The sequence below is a fragment of the Pristis pectinata genome, chromosome 1 (genome assembly GCF_009764475.1).
Source record: "Pristis pectinata isolate sPriPec2 chromosome 1, sPriPec2.1.pri, whole genome shotgun sequence".
Lineage (NCBI taxonomy): Eukaryota > Metazoa > Chordata > Chondrichthyes > Rhinopristiformes > Pristidae > Pristis > Pristis pectinata.
Window position 1 is genome coordinate 104,425,809 of NC_067405.1, and position 15,541 is coordinate 104,441,349.

A 15,541-nucleotide genomic window follows, 5' to 3' on the forward strand; every position below is an offset into this window, starting at 1 on the left:
TGCTCACCCTCCCTTTCAGAATGTTCTGTACCCACTCCAAGACATCCTTGACCCTGGCACCTGGGAGGCAACACACCATCCTGGAGTCTCACTCACGGCACAGAAGTGCCTGTGGCCCCCCAACCATCGAGTTGCCTATCTCTACCGTTCACCTAGAATTTGTCCTTTCCTGTTGTACAACAGAGCCAGTCATGGTGCCACTATTCAGCTGCTTTTGCCTTCCTCTGAAAGGCTATTCCCAACCGCATCCCCCCCCCCCACACACACACACCCTCCCCACAACTGTATACAAAGCAGTATCTGTTACAGAGGGGAATAGCCACAGGGGACTCCTGCGCTGCCTGCCTGCCTTTCTGGCAATCACCCATCTACTTATCCAGCTGAACCTGGGGTGTGACCACCTTCCTGAAGCTCCTACCTATGACACTTTCTCCTGTATGCTCCTCAGTGAGCCCAGCCGCTGCTCCAAGGGATGCATGCAATTTGAGAGGAGCTGCAATTGAACACATTTCCTGCAAATGTGGTCATCAGGGACACTTGACTTCTCCCTGATCTCCCACGTCACAGGAGGAGCATACTACTCCACTGATTTCCATCACTAATTCTTCTAACTACTGATGTAAATAAAAGGGAACAACCTTACCTTACCCTACTGCTGCTCAGCTTTTTCAGTGAAGCCTCCCTCATCAAAGCCTTTTCACTTTGACCTCAACCAAAGCACTTCGACCTCAGAAACACCCATTCTCAAAATGGCTGCTCCAATATAAATGAATTATCTCAAATCTGCATAGAGAGAAATAAGGTAACTCGAAGAAATTGGAAGAAAGGTTTAAAGGACTTTAAATTTCTCTAAGGTATGAATTAAAACAAGAAATGTTGGAAACAATCAGCAAGTCAGGCAGCATCTGTGGAAAGAGGAACTTTTTCCACACATGCTGCCTGACCTGCTGTGTCCAGCATTTTCTATTTTTATTTCAGATTTCCAACATGTGTAGTTCTTTGATTTTTATCTAAGGTATGAATTATCCATTTTATAGTAAAAGAAATACTCTGTTAGATTAAAGCATCAGAGAAAACATTTTAGAGCAAAAGTCATCAAACCAGTAACAAACTTCGGGCAAGAAAATATTGATCAAACTAAAACACAATGTGATAACCTTTATTCAAAGCAAGCACAAAAATATTTTAGCTTAATGATTTAAAAAGTGGAGAACCTGATTGTTTTTTTTCTGCAAGCTAAAACAATGATACAATTAAATGAATGTTGTGTATAAATGTAGTAAGATCAGCTGAGAACATTGGCCAACACTAACTCTTTGACTGCCACTCTTTATTCAAGTATGGCAAAAACAATAGCGTTAGTAGGTTAAAAGGAGATAAAAGCTGTGCTTATGACTAATTCTCCCAACAGGAATCATTTCTACAAAATTTTTGGGAAAATAGTATTTTTGACTGCTGATTTTCTTAGTAAGGCAAACCAGAGAGAAGAACTTGTAATATTGCTTCCATTTAAACAAGTAAATGCCATTTATAGCAACCAGCTTTTAACAACAAGCTACAAGCCATAAAATATCACAGGCTAGTTTATATTTCATTTTATATCAATCTTTATTGGACTATGGTCAAGAGAGATGGAATGATGCTAAATTAAAATTAAAAGAAAACAATGTCATTTGCAGAGAATTTATTTACCCAGCTGCTGTGAGGGGATTTAACTCATGCTTTCAGATCTCCTGGACTTTGGATAATAGTTTGGTAATTTAACTACTATACTTACATAGAATCTTCCATTTTATTAGGACATCCCAAAATACTTGGCAGCATTTTACTGTGAAGTGTGGTCAGTTGAGACAAGCATTAACAATTTGCTCATATAACAAAAGGAGAATTCTTCAGCTTTCCTTTAACTAATACTATCTGATCTTTTATGGTCACATGAACAGTCAGAAGATGTATCCAAAATCTGACTATCAGCACTGTATCAGACTCAAACAGTTATGCGTTCCTACTTGATGTAAAAAAATACAAATGGAAAAGTGACCCAACCATGGCTAATAAGTTAAAGACAGTATTAGACTCAAAGAGAATCACATAAGATTACAAGACAAAACAGCAAATCTGAAGATTGGAGGCAGTTTAGATTTCTGCAAAGGATGACAAAGAAATTGATTAAGAGAGTAAAAATAGAGCACCAGATTAAATTTGCAAGGAATATAAAAACCGGACTGGTAAAGGTTCTACAAATATGAAAAAGAAAAAAAGTGACGATCCCCTACAGTCAAAATTCATAATGGGAAGCAGGGAAATTGCACAGCAAATTAACAGAGGACACAAGTAACTTTCCAGAGATGTTATGGAACCAAGAATCTAATAAAAGTGAGAAATGAAAGGAAATTAGTTCAAGTAAGGAAGTAGTGCTGGACAAATCAATAATACTGAAAGGTAGCTGTGGAATTAGTGGATGCATTGATCATCGTTTTCCAGAATTCTATAGATAGTGGAATAGTTCCCACAGACTGAGGGGTTGCAAGTGCAACTGTAACTCCACTAATGAAAACAGGAAATGATGGACTAGTTACCCTAACAACAATAATGGGAAAAATGCTAAAGGCTACCATAAAAAATGAAATAACAGCACACTTTGAAAATATGAAGATCAGACCAAGTCAACACTGATTTCTTAAAGGAAATTTGTGTTTGGCAAACCTACTTGAATTTTTGAGGATATAACCTGGTTGAGTAGATAAGGGGGAACCAATGGATGTGGTATAATTGGATTTTCAGAAAGACCTTGATGAAGCCCCACATTAAAGGTTACCGTGTAGATTTAATGCATATGATATTAGTATAATGCACCAGATTGAAAATTGATTGACAAGCAGCAAACAGACAGTAGGAACAAAAGCTTTTTTTTCCAAAGGTAACTAGTGGTGTACAGCAGGGATTAATGCTTGGAGCTCAGTTATACTTTAATCAGAAACCCAGAAGAGGGAACAGAAAGCAATAATTCAAAGTTTGCCAACAACAATACACTGGGCAGGACTGTGAATTGCAAGAAGGATGCAAAGAGGCTTCAAAACTACAGGCAGATTGAGTTAGTGAACAAAAACATGGGAGATGCAGTATAACATGGAAGTTAATGTGCAAACAGACTTGGTTGTCCTTGTATATTAGTCACTGAAAACAAACATACAGGCATAGCAAGCAGTAAGCAGGTAAGAAGGCAAATGGTATGTTGGGTTTCATAGCAAGAGAGTTTGAGTACAGGAGCAATGATGCCTTGTTACAAATATTCAGAGCCTGAGGAAGACCACACTGGAGTATTGTGTGAAGTTTTGGTCTCTTCATGTAAGAAAGGATATACTTGCCTTAGAGGGGGAAAAGGTGGGAAACTGGGATTGATGAGAACTGACATAGACAATAAGCTGAATGGCCTTCTTCTATGTCATAAGTAAATCAAAGAACAAAATATGAGTGTAACAAAGATTCACCAGACTGATTCCTGGGATGGTAGGGCTAGGTTTGAACTCACTGAAGTTTATAAGAATGAGAAGGATCAAAATAAAACCAACAAAATTCTGGTGGGGCTGGATGGACTAGATGCAGGGAGGACATTTACCTTGGCTGGGTGTCTGAAACCAGGGGTCACAGTATCAGGTTACAGGTCAAGTGATTAAGGACTGAAATGAGAAGAGTGGTGAACCTGTTAAATTCACTACTACAGAGGGCTGTAGCAGCCAAGTCACTGAATATATTATTTAGGAAGGACTTGGACAAAATTCTAGATGCTAAAATCATTGAGGGGTATGAGGAGAGAGCAGGAATATGGTATGGAGATACATGATCAGCCACTTTCATATTGAATGGTGGAGCAATTTTCTATATTTGTAAATACTAAACATAAAGTGATGAGGAACAGAGAACAGTATGTTAGTAATGTGCCAAATATTAGTCTCCACTGATCTCTGATATGGCCTAATCAAGTTCAAATTTTAAGTCATGCTCTTTAAAGTACCATCATGGGTCAGATCGTGCTGGCACAGGCCCACTGCCTGCAATGGCACTTGTGGTGGCCCCAAGCACAAACTTACCTGGTCTAGATGCAAGGGGGCTATTCCATTGGTCTAAAATGTCTCAGACATCAACAGTTTATCTAGAGTGGCATCAGGGCCTCCAATGGCTCACCTAGGAAAGAGTGCCCTCAGAACACCTGAAAGACTTTGACAGCTGTCAAAATCCTGTCCTCAGCTTTGTCAGCTGTCAAAGCTGTTAACCTTCTAATAATTTTCAAATGTCTCAGATAGCCAGAAAGGGTCATTTAGAAACCTTTGCAAATAAAGTAAATAATAAAATTATTTTTAAAAAGCTACAAACATGTAAATATGAAAACATGCAAATTAAACAAAAATAATTTGAAATGGGGTCAGTTTTCTTTGCAGCCCTACAATTCCCATTGAAATCTTTGGGTTCTTGATCCTGCACCATGTCTAACCTGGGCCCATGTGGATGGAGCAGGCCAAAATAATGGAATAAGCAACCATCCACATCCACAGAAGTCCTGGACTTGTTTCCATTTAAATGGATAAAATCGGTGGCTTTGTTCATAACAGTGAGCATTTACCAGCAAGGCCTAAGCCATGAACTATCACAGGCTACCTTTTACTTCATTTTATATTAACCTTTACCGGACTTAAGCTTGGAGAGATGGAATGACTGTGGTAAATAAAGATAAAACAATGGTCAAAATGTACACGAGAATTGCATTCTTCTGCACAAATAACTCTTAAATTTATGGCTCGAAAAACAGGATGACCACATATTTCAAAACAAAAATGGCAAAAATACATTCCTATCATTACTTTTCTAAATAAATCGTGGAAATGCATTCCAGGTCAATCAACATGTAAAAGGAGGCATGTCAACATTCTGAGTTTAAATAGGATTAGGTGTTTTTACTTACTTGTTAATGAGATGAAGGCATCGACCTGAAGGAGTTGTGGTGCACTACCTTCTTGAACAGCTGCAGCCTGTGGTGAAAGTACCCATAGTGCCATTTGACATGTTGCAGAACTTTGATCCACTAATGGTATATTTCCCAATCAGGATGCTGTACAGCTTGGAGAGAATCTTGAAGATTATGCACCTGTCCTTCAGTATGGGAGAAGGCAAGAACCTGCAATGCATCTCGTAGATGGTACACACTGTAACCACATTGCACTAGTGGTAGAGCAATGAATGTTTAGGTGCATACCTCAATCAATCTTTTTCTTTCTCAGGTACAGAATGACCTGCTAATTTTTTTCAGCATTTTCATATGAATCAACTTTCCAGCATTCATGGTTTTACATTTATTTCTTAGGTAGTCAGATGATGCCATCATGAGGTTTCTGTAGTGGATAAAAATAAAAATGCACCTTATATCCTTGTTTAAAAATGGAAAATTATGAATGGTCCACAATGCAATTCAGTGGAGTTAAAGAATATATACTAAACAAAACACAGAATAAGAAATTAAAAGCCTCCTCACATTCACCTCTGTGTCAAATTTGCTCAAAAGCTGGTTAAGGGAAAGCTGCACAACAAACTGATGTAGAATACATGAATATACCTGATTGGTGATTAAAGAGAATTGGAAAAATCCCTTTATAATTCTAATGTACACATCATTGCATTTACTAATGGTCCAAAGACTTGGATATGTATTGAAATGCTGACTTAGAAATTGATTATGATTTTAACTACAACTGAATTAAATGATAAATGAAAACTTTATGCCAATCTGTTTTAACCATAAGCTAGACTCAAAAGCAATGGTAGTAATAATAATGAATATACAGGTCAATGTGATGCACATGCAAGGAAGAGACGATTGAAAGATGATATATTACTATTTTGTAATGTGACAAACTAAGGCAAGGGGCATCATTTCTAAGTGATCACAAGTCAAGTTTACCAAAAATGCATCTGACTTCCTCCCTCAATAATTGAAGGGGTTTATAAAAATTATTATTCTTTCCTTGATTGGTGGTAGACCCTTCATATAGTAGATTCACAGTTTTCTTATGTCTAATTGTATAAGTCAACAGCTAGCCTGCCTCTTTTCAGAACAGTACTTGAAGATCTTCAGAACAAGATATGGCCTTCAGCCTTCTGAGTCCGTTCTACCTGCCAACTTTGGCTCAATTGGAAACACAGTTTCCTCCAACTCACTGATGTGGGTTCAAATTCCCACTCCAGATCAGTGAGTATAAAAATCTTAGCCGTCCTTTCGGTGAGGGAGTGCTGCACAATCAGAAGTGCTCTCTCAGAGAGTGTGGCCTGCCTGCTCTCTCAGAAAGGTGCAACAGATCTCACTACAGTATTTTAAAAAAACAAGGGACACATCCCCAGTGATATTGATGATTGCCAAACTGATGGTCTGAGAATTCTCTGTATGAAAATTGGCTTCTGCATTTCCTACAACAGAGATTATATTTCAAAAAGCACTTCGTTAGCAGTAATGTGCTTTGGGACATCCAAAGTCATCAAAGATGCAATATAAGCACAATTCTTTCCGGATGATCTCTCGTTTGCCAGTTGACCCAGATGCAACATTTGTGGAGAAATGATTCCAGATGTCTACAAACTGTTTTGCAAAAAAGTGCTTCCAGACATTATCTAATTCACAAAATCTTTTAATCACCTCAGTCATCACCTCAATCTTCAGCACTCAAATGGTATTATAAAACTAATCTATTTACTGTGCATTCATAAATTAGCCTGTTTATCCAGTACTATTCAGGTCAATCTTGCTGCATCTCCATCAAGGCCAATAGATTCTCTTTGAGGCAAGGTACCCAGAAATGAGTATACCACTAATTACAATCACTGGTAATGCTTGCTTTAACAGTGAAGTTGGGTCTGGTTGGAAGTTAAGAAAGTGATCTATGCATGACTTCACTCACAGTAACTGTTTACTCCTCACTACCCTTGTACTTAACATTCAAGCTTTTTATTGAAGTACAACAAAGCCAGGTATCAGAAATGTTATACAGTCACAAAACCTATTCAACCATGCAAAGTCATTCTTTAATATTTGGATTTGTGTTTCAGACAAATCAAGCAACATCCTGACATTCAACCAAAATCTGTTTTCTCCATGGCCATCCCTGGGTACATCCTTTCTTACCAGCAGAAGTATGCACATGCAAGGAAGAGACCATTGAAAGATGATGTATTACTGCTCAGAAGTATGCATTTGGGAGTGACATTCAACATTGACTCCAGATATCAGGAGATTTTATGACTTGCCAAACATGGGAAACAACTCCTCCTGCTAATGACCATCTACCTATCACTTGCAACCAATTAATTATTGTTGAAAGAACCATTATGTAAAGGCGCAAAAGTAGTGTGTACTTACTGAACCATCACTGGTGACAGACAATGCTTAAACCCTTAAGGAACAAAGCTATTAGGCTGGATATGTAGTAGTGATGAGGCAACCAACGTGACAAAAAGATTTATTTGGCCTTACCCTTTTCAATCTGCCTTTCACAGATATACTTAACCAAATAAATATTGGTAGAGGTGACTACTGCACAGCCCTCATGAATTTCTCTTCCCACTCGGGACACAATATTATGTGTCCCTGCCATTACATCAAATGAAATAGATTCAACAGGGGATGTCACAGCTGCAAACTGGGCATTCACATGGAGATGTGGGTTACAGGCAGCAGAACTGTGCTCGACCATGTCGTCAAGCAAATTCCTCACATTAGCGTAAGCAAAGTCAATGGATCAAGGCTACTTCAATGAAGCATGTTAAAAAGCAAACAAGGGACAGTAGAGAGAATACTTAAAATCAGGTACTAAAGTTGTTAGGCTACAACTGAGAATTACATGCATGCTAAACAGGAGAAGCAACATGCTATAGGCAGAGCTAAGCCTACTGATAACCATTAGATTAAATCAAAGTTCTATAATCCTGCCACTGACCAAAAGAGTTGGTTCAATTAACAACTTAATCCTTAATGATGGTGGATCCCAGCAATCTATTTCAAAGGGCAAGGCTGAAGAAGTCACAATCATTTTCAGCTAGATCTCTCTTGGGATCCACTCATAACAAAATAATCTTCAGACAATTCAGTTCACCTCGTGAAATTGGGAAATTTCTGTGGGTGCTGGATATAGCAAATGCTGCAAGTACAGTCAACATTTTGGCTGGAATGCTTCAGAATTTGGTATTCCGTTAATCAAGTTGTTCCAGCTACTTCAATGACACAAATCCAATGAAATGTGAAATTGCCCCGTTCACAAAAAGAATAGCAAGTCCAATCCAACCTAGTACTGGTCCATCAAGCACTCAAGCACTAGCAAAGTGATAGAAGATGACAATGACCTTTTTAAAACATGGAACTTTAATCACCAGTAAGTGCTCATTGAAATTCCATTCAGATTACACCAGGATCACTTAGTTCCAGATCTATGACAGATTTGGTCCAATCAAGGACAAAAGTGCTGAATTCTCAAGGTAAAATGAGAGGAAGTGCCCTTGGTATCATTTGACTGGTCTTGCATCCAGAAACTCCAGCAAAACTGAAGTCAGTGGGAAGGATAAAATTTTACCCGGATGAAGTTGTACTGAACACAAATAAAAGTAGATGTAGTTATTGGATATCAATCATCTCAGTCCCAGGACAGTGTCTTTGGCTCAAACATTTTCTGCTGCTTCATTGTGTAGTTGGGATATTTTCTGATGGTTGCCTGGCACTTGGTTCCATTTGCAGTTGCTCAGATAATGTGGCAGTATCCACATATAGCTGCATGCAGACAACATCCAGGTTTTAACTGATCCGTGGCAAATAACATCTGGGCCACAGAAGCGCCAGTAATGATATTTCCAAGTGTACAACATTTCCTCTTTACATCTGACATTACCAATTTCCCTAAACTTCTGGGAATCACCAATGAATACTTGACTCGAGCCTGTTCCAATATTCAATGAGATCATGGCCAATCTGCAACATAACTCCACATCCCTAATTAGTTATCAAAAGTCTGTTAAAGGTATTCTCAAATTTAAAATTAACAAGTGACGTGGCATCGATTGCCACTTGCAGGAGAATTCAATACTTCTACCACCTTGTGTACCCAGAAGTATTACTCAAGTTCACTATTCAAAAAGCTGACTCTAATTTTTACACAATGCACCCAAGATCTAGACATCCAAACCAGTGGAAATAGTTTCTCTTTTTACCCTCCCCTTAATATCTTGGAAGCTTCCTAATTCCATGAAATACAACTCTATTTTGTGTCAACTGATGACACAAATCTCAGAGACCAGTACCATTGAAGAAGAACTACACTGCACTGCCCAAAGACAATACATTCTTCCTAAAGTATGGTCTTAGAACTATGGAAAGTACTCATTTGTGGACTAACCAAGACTTTGTATAGCTGTACCTAACCTCCATTCCATTGTATCATCATTGTATCATTGTACCTTATCACAACTCCATTAAATGGGGAGCATCTTCATTATCTTACTTCTAATGAAAGGTAGGCTCCCTGTCTCTAGCTTCTCCTCCCAAAATGATCAATCAGCACTTCTTCTACAATCTGCAAATCTTAATGTCTTGAGATCCTTTCCAAAGTAAAGTAACCAAAAAGGGAATCAATATTATACCTCTAATCTTTTTTTGTCTTTCCTTCTGCACCCTAGTGATAAAATGTACAGCTCCATAATCTGTTCCAAGCAGTTTATCAATTTCCACTTTTAAAGAGGGCATATTTGAACCTTTAAATTTCCATTTGTTTTTAAAAGGTTTTATCATTTAATTTACAAATTTCTTTATTCTTCATCCCAAAATGCATCATTTCATATTCTGTACTTTAAATTTCATTTTACATTCACCCGTCAAATATACTAACCAGTCTATGCTGTCCTGAAATTATTCATAGGCCTCTTCACAGTGAAACAAACTCCTTACATTTGATTGTGCACCCATATCTAAATCCACATCATGTCTATGTACTGAAAAAAATACATAATAGTTACATGGATTGAAAAAAATCTCCAATCGCTTTGGGGAAATTGGAGAATGGTGTTTTAGGTAACGATTGTAAAATATTCAGATTCAATGAAATCTATACTTAACCTCCAACAATTAGGTAGAAAAATACAGTACTTGGCTAAAGAACATAAATGAAAATGCAGTTGCACCCAGAAGATATATATTTGTTTATTTCCAAATCCCTTTTCTAAATTGATAAATGATAAAAGAAGGGACATAATTTCAACATAATCTTATTTTACATCATTAGGACAATTAAGGATACTCTGAATTCCACAAAATACTAAGGCGGCATTTTTGAAGCTATACAACTCAAGTAATGTAATAACAAACACTAATTTACAGGTACACCATTTAATATTTATTATATGCATTTTATATACATTACTTTTAAAGAACTGTATTTTAGCTATGTGGTACAATCTTACAAATTTACTTAATCATGTATTGTAAAACAAAAACCTTACAAAACTCATCAGAACTTGCAAACTCATCAGAAATCTTTGTGGAAGACTAGAAAAAATACTTTATTGTATTAATCATGCATTACACAAACAAAATCTTTAGTTACACCATTAACTGAAGCACTTTGAAAATCTGGGATAGCTAGATCAAATACAGCAGCTTTCTGAATCTTGATTTGGCCATTTCAGTTTTCTATATTTAATCCAAAATAAAACCTTTTCACTCCGGATTTCACACAAATTCTTCAGTTTCACGGAATTAGGGCAAGCCCCTAAAGCAAGTATTCTGACAGGAAATCCTGGGCTGTGATATAAACAGTGTTCCACTTTAAACCTATATTTAGAGCTTGCTAGTCTTCTGCAAGAGTCCCATGTTAGACAAAGATATACAAGGCCCGTTAACACACAATACATGAAGGATATAAAGACCAACAGAAAAGTGAAATAAATAACAGTAGGCCAATAGCATTAAGATGGTTAACCCTTGATAAATAAACTTGTAAATACAATAAGATGTACAAAATATCACATAGTGATAGGATGCTGTAATTTTATTTAAAAGAGTTAATTATGGGTGTTAAACCCTCTGTGTTTAATTCCAACACATTTTACAGTTTTCAATGATTACACTTAACAGCTTTTATAGTGATGTTAAAATAGCATCCACGTGGAAGGATTCACTGAGGATTTTGTTTCCTTTAAGCTGGGTAAGGGAACGATGCAGTTACATAATAGTGGATCAGTGAAGATTTTACTGGGTTTTAAGCCAATGAAACATAGTATTAACCCTGTTTGGAGCATTATTCTGACAGGAAAATTATACAAAAGACATATAAAAACTAGACATCCTGTCAAAAATACTGTAAAACTAAGGTTAAAATATATTTAATTTCTATTTTCTTTATAATGCTGAAAGTTGATTAAAAGTATGTTTGGTGGTGGAAAACTGATAAAGGAATTGAAGGATGACATTCTATGGTTCAACTTTAAGCTTGCTGCCCACCACTGTACCATAGTCCTAACCATCAGGCAGGACAAGAGCCCAAAGTATTTACTGCTGTAAGAATAAATTCCACAAGACTTTGAATACACCTACATAACAGTAAATTAGCTCAGTTTAAATCCAGTCAAGGCTACAAATACTGGTTTGTTTCTTTTTTAATTACAGTAATTAAAATTAGTCAGCCTGACATTATTCAAGGATCTGGTGATACCTGATCAGTAAGCACCTGCCCTTAACAGATATCAGGAAACCACTGCCCAGGGAGAACAGACCAGTACTTAGTGTTGTATGATAACCGGGTAACTAATGGCAGTGTAGCAATTCCTGTTTGTTTCCAGCTCACCTGCTATTTTGGGACTAACGTGTTCTAGCAATTGTTACACAAACACCTTGGCAAGGGCATCAGCTCCTGCACTAGCAATATAGGCCTTTGATGGATGGAAGGCTACATCATAAATAGATTCATCACATTTCTTTCGATGGACAGTAATTTCTTGAACACATGTCTTGCTATCCAAGTTCCATAGGCGAATAGAACAATCATGACCTGGTACAAATTAAATATAAAAAATCTGTATTACGGTAGAAGTGTTCAATGCTAATCAGTGATAATATCAACAATTCTTTTTTGCAGGCTTATTACAAAATTTTGATCCAATTATAATCAAAAGCCAAAGTAAAGAATTTTCCATAAACAAACACATGCAGCCGTTAGTCAATATAATTCCAAATGCTAAAAGGCTTTAAAAATTACATAATTTCTGCAAACTGTGTGTAATTCTTTTGTATAATTCAGTGTTTTATTTAATTCTTGATTTGGAAAGTTTAACTACAGTAGATCACCTTAAAATATCTTAACATTCAAAAACAAATTTTCTATCACAGAAAGGAGCCACATACTTCCTGACATCAAGTAGATTCCATTAGGATCCACTGCTAGACTAGTAACAGCATCCAGGTGAGCGACCATAGCATGGATCAGTTTACCTACATAAACAAGCAAAGCACTTTCAGAGGTAAGCTAGATGAATGTGTAATTTTATGTCACAATTCTTGATACTTGCTATTACTCACCTGTTTTATTATCAAAAAACTTAATATGCCTATCTTCATGAGCCGTGATAGTAACGGGCAATGTGGGATGACTGACAACTTTATTTATTTGATTGGCTAGAGGAGACACTGTGAACAGAAAGCAAGGCAAAAATTGATAAAAAAAAACATTCAAATCTAAACAAAATTATAATCATACCAAACTATGAAGCTCTTATTGTGCCATATCCAGAAATCCCAGAGACTGAAGTTTTTATGAAATGGAAAAGGTGCAACTTGATCAAAAAGTTGCAGTTCTGAAAATTAAGCACAGCCTCCTTGGGCCAAGTTCCAAATTTCTCTTTCTATGCCTCTTAAACTACAGATCCCCTCACCATCCCCCCCCCCCCACCCCAAGATGTTCCTCAAAAGTGATCTCTTAAGAGAAAATTTTGAGTCCTGTGACCTTACATCCCAATGTTTCTCAGTGCCAAATTTTGTTTGTTAATGCTCTTGTGAGGGACCTTGAGATGTTGGAACTGTTGTTTATTGCTGTTTGTGTCAACTGATTACTACATTTCCCAATCTCTGGGAAACTGTACTGACTTATATATTGTACACATTTTATTATATTATATTTTATTTTAGTTTGACTTAAATCATCCACAATGTGACAGTTTGGTTGCTTTATATGCGCAGTATAATAGATAAACAAAATGAATTATTCAATAGACATGTCTGAGAAGCATTCAGCACTTCATGTCCAAACTGTGTGGCTGACTCTTAAATACTCCCTGAAGTGGTCTGGCAAGCCACTCAGTTGTACCATCACCACTACAGTTGGTCCACTGGCATTGATTCGGACTCAGCAAAGTTTTGCCAAGCTCAGCAACCTTGCAAAGTCCTATAAACATCTGGGGACTGATGTCAAGATTGGGAGAGCTGTTACACAGACAAGTCAAACAATAGCCTACATTATAGTACTCACAGAATCATACTGTACAGACAATGTGCCAGACTCCTCCATCACAATCCCTGGGTACGTCCTGTCCCACCAGCAGACAGGACCACCAAGTGTGGTGGAAAAGGTAGGGAGAGAGTACCCCTTAATGTCTTCACTATCAACTCCAGACCTCATGAAATCCCATGAAACCTTCCCCTGATTACCACCTACTGTCCTCCCTCAGCTGATGAATTAGTACTCCTCCATGCTGAACAGTGCTTGGAAGAAGCAATGAAAGTAGCAAGGACACAAGATGTATTCTAGGTGGAAGATGCCTATGTCCATTGGCTTGGTAGCACCACTAAAGAGCAAGATGGTCAGTTCCCAAAGGACATGGCTGTCAGACAGAGCCCAAAGCAGGTTATGAGTAAACCAACACAGGAGACAAATCTACTTGACTTTGTCCTTACCAATCTACCTGTGATATATGTGTCTGTCCATGAGAACACTGGTGAAAGTCTTTATGGAGACAAAGAACATTTTTACATCCAGAACACTCACCACTGTCTTGTGTGGCACTACATACATACTAAATGGAATAAATTTAGAAAAGATCTGGCAGATCAAAACAAGGTATCCATGAGACACTATGCACCATTAGCAGCAGTAGAAATGTACACTGCCACAATATGAAACCTCAAGACCTGGTATATTCCCCAGCCATTACTATAAAACTTGGTTCATAGAGGGGAATAGGAGGGGAGGACAAGAACGGCTTTAGGTAAATCGAAAAACAGAGGTATCACCCAAGTGAAATTGCAATACAGGACTATATGTCTGCTAAACAACAAAAACAGCATGCAATAGACAGTGAATAGCAAAGTGATCTCACAACCAATAGATCAGAATGAGGCCCTGTAGTTCTACCACACCTTCCCATGGAAGGTGGTGAATAATTAAACCATTAGCCGCAGAAGGCTTTCAAAAATACCCTTGTCCTTAACTTCATCCTCAACAACGGTATGGCCTTGCACGTGAGTTCTAAAGAAAATGCCAAAACATTCACAATCATGTTCTGCCAGAAGTGCCGAATACATGACTTACCTTGGCTTCCTCCTGGGATCCCCACCATCACAGAAGCCAGTCTCCAGCCAATTCAATTCAACTGATGTGATATCAATAAACAGCAAAGGCCAAGGAATCAGACAACGTCCACCTCTAGAGCCAGCTGTGCCTCTAGCCAAGCTAATGCAGTATAGTTACAACAATGGTATCTACCTAACAATTTGGAAAATTGCTCATGTATTACTTTTTCCCAAGAAGAACAATTTCAATCTGGCTAAGCATCATTCAATTCATCTACTCTCAATCATCAACAAAGTGATGGAAGCTGTCACAGACAGTGCTGTAAAGTTGCACTTCCTCAGCAATAAGCTATTCACAAATGCCCAGTTTGAGTTTTGTCAGTACCATTCAGCTCAAGACCATGGACGAATGAGCTGAATTCCAGGGGTGAGATGAGGTCTTGACATCACAACATTTCAAAATGAAAACACTCCAGTGGCTGAAAGTCAAACTTCACACTAAGGCGTTGGATATCAGAGGACAAACATTTCAACCCCAGTTTATCACGGCCCAATTGTCTTCAGCTGCTTCATTAGTTACTTTCCTTCCATCATAATGTCAGAAGCAAGTAGGTTTGCAGTGTCAAATTCTGTTCACAAGTATCATTGACCAGAAACTCAATAGGACCAGCCAAATAAATACCATGGCTATGAGCATCGTCCAGAACAAAGGCAGTCACTTGATCCATCACTCTAAATATTCACCCAACCTCCACCGGTACACAGTGGTTGCAGTGAGTATCATCGACAAAATGGTCGACATTTACTCACCTAGGCCACTCTGACAGGACCTCTCAAACCTGTGTCCTCTCTTTCACCAAGAAGAAGAGCAGCAGGTGCATAGCACCAACATGTCCTGCAGGTTCCCTTCCAAATTGCATGCCATCCTGAAGTAGAAATATATCACCGGTCCTTCGT

At 37.9% G+C, this 15,541-nt stretch overlaps 1 protein-coding gene across 5 annotated transcripts in view; it reads right to left on the bottom strand.

The window, feature by feature from the left end:
- Positions 1-9,943: 9,943 nt before the first annotated feature.
- Positions 9,944-15,541, bottom strand: part of LOC127569164 (striatin-3-like) — a 139,566-nt gene continuing 133,968 nt past the window's right edge. For 3 of the 5 annotated variants that reach the window (XM_052013587.1, XM_052013569.1, XM_052013556.1), the window contains 3 exons: positions 12,599-12,706; positions 12,425-12,511; positions 10,290-12,071 (listed from right to left, as the gene is read on the bottom strand). In XM_052013587.1, the coding sequence (XP_051869547.1) occupies positions 11,902-12,071; positions 12,425-12,511; positions 12,599-12,706 (365 nt within the window). In that variant the 3' untranslated portion in view covers positions 10,290-11,901. Of the gene's footprint in view, positions 10,018-10,288; positions 12,072-12,424; positions 12,512-12,598; positions 12,707-15,541 lie in introns of those variants that run through there. The other 2 variants (XM_052013563.1, XM_052013577.1) reach the window with 2 other exon arrangements.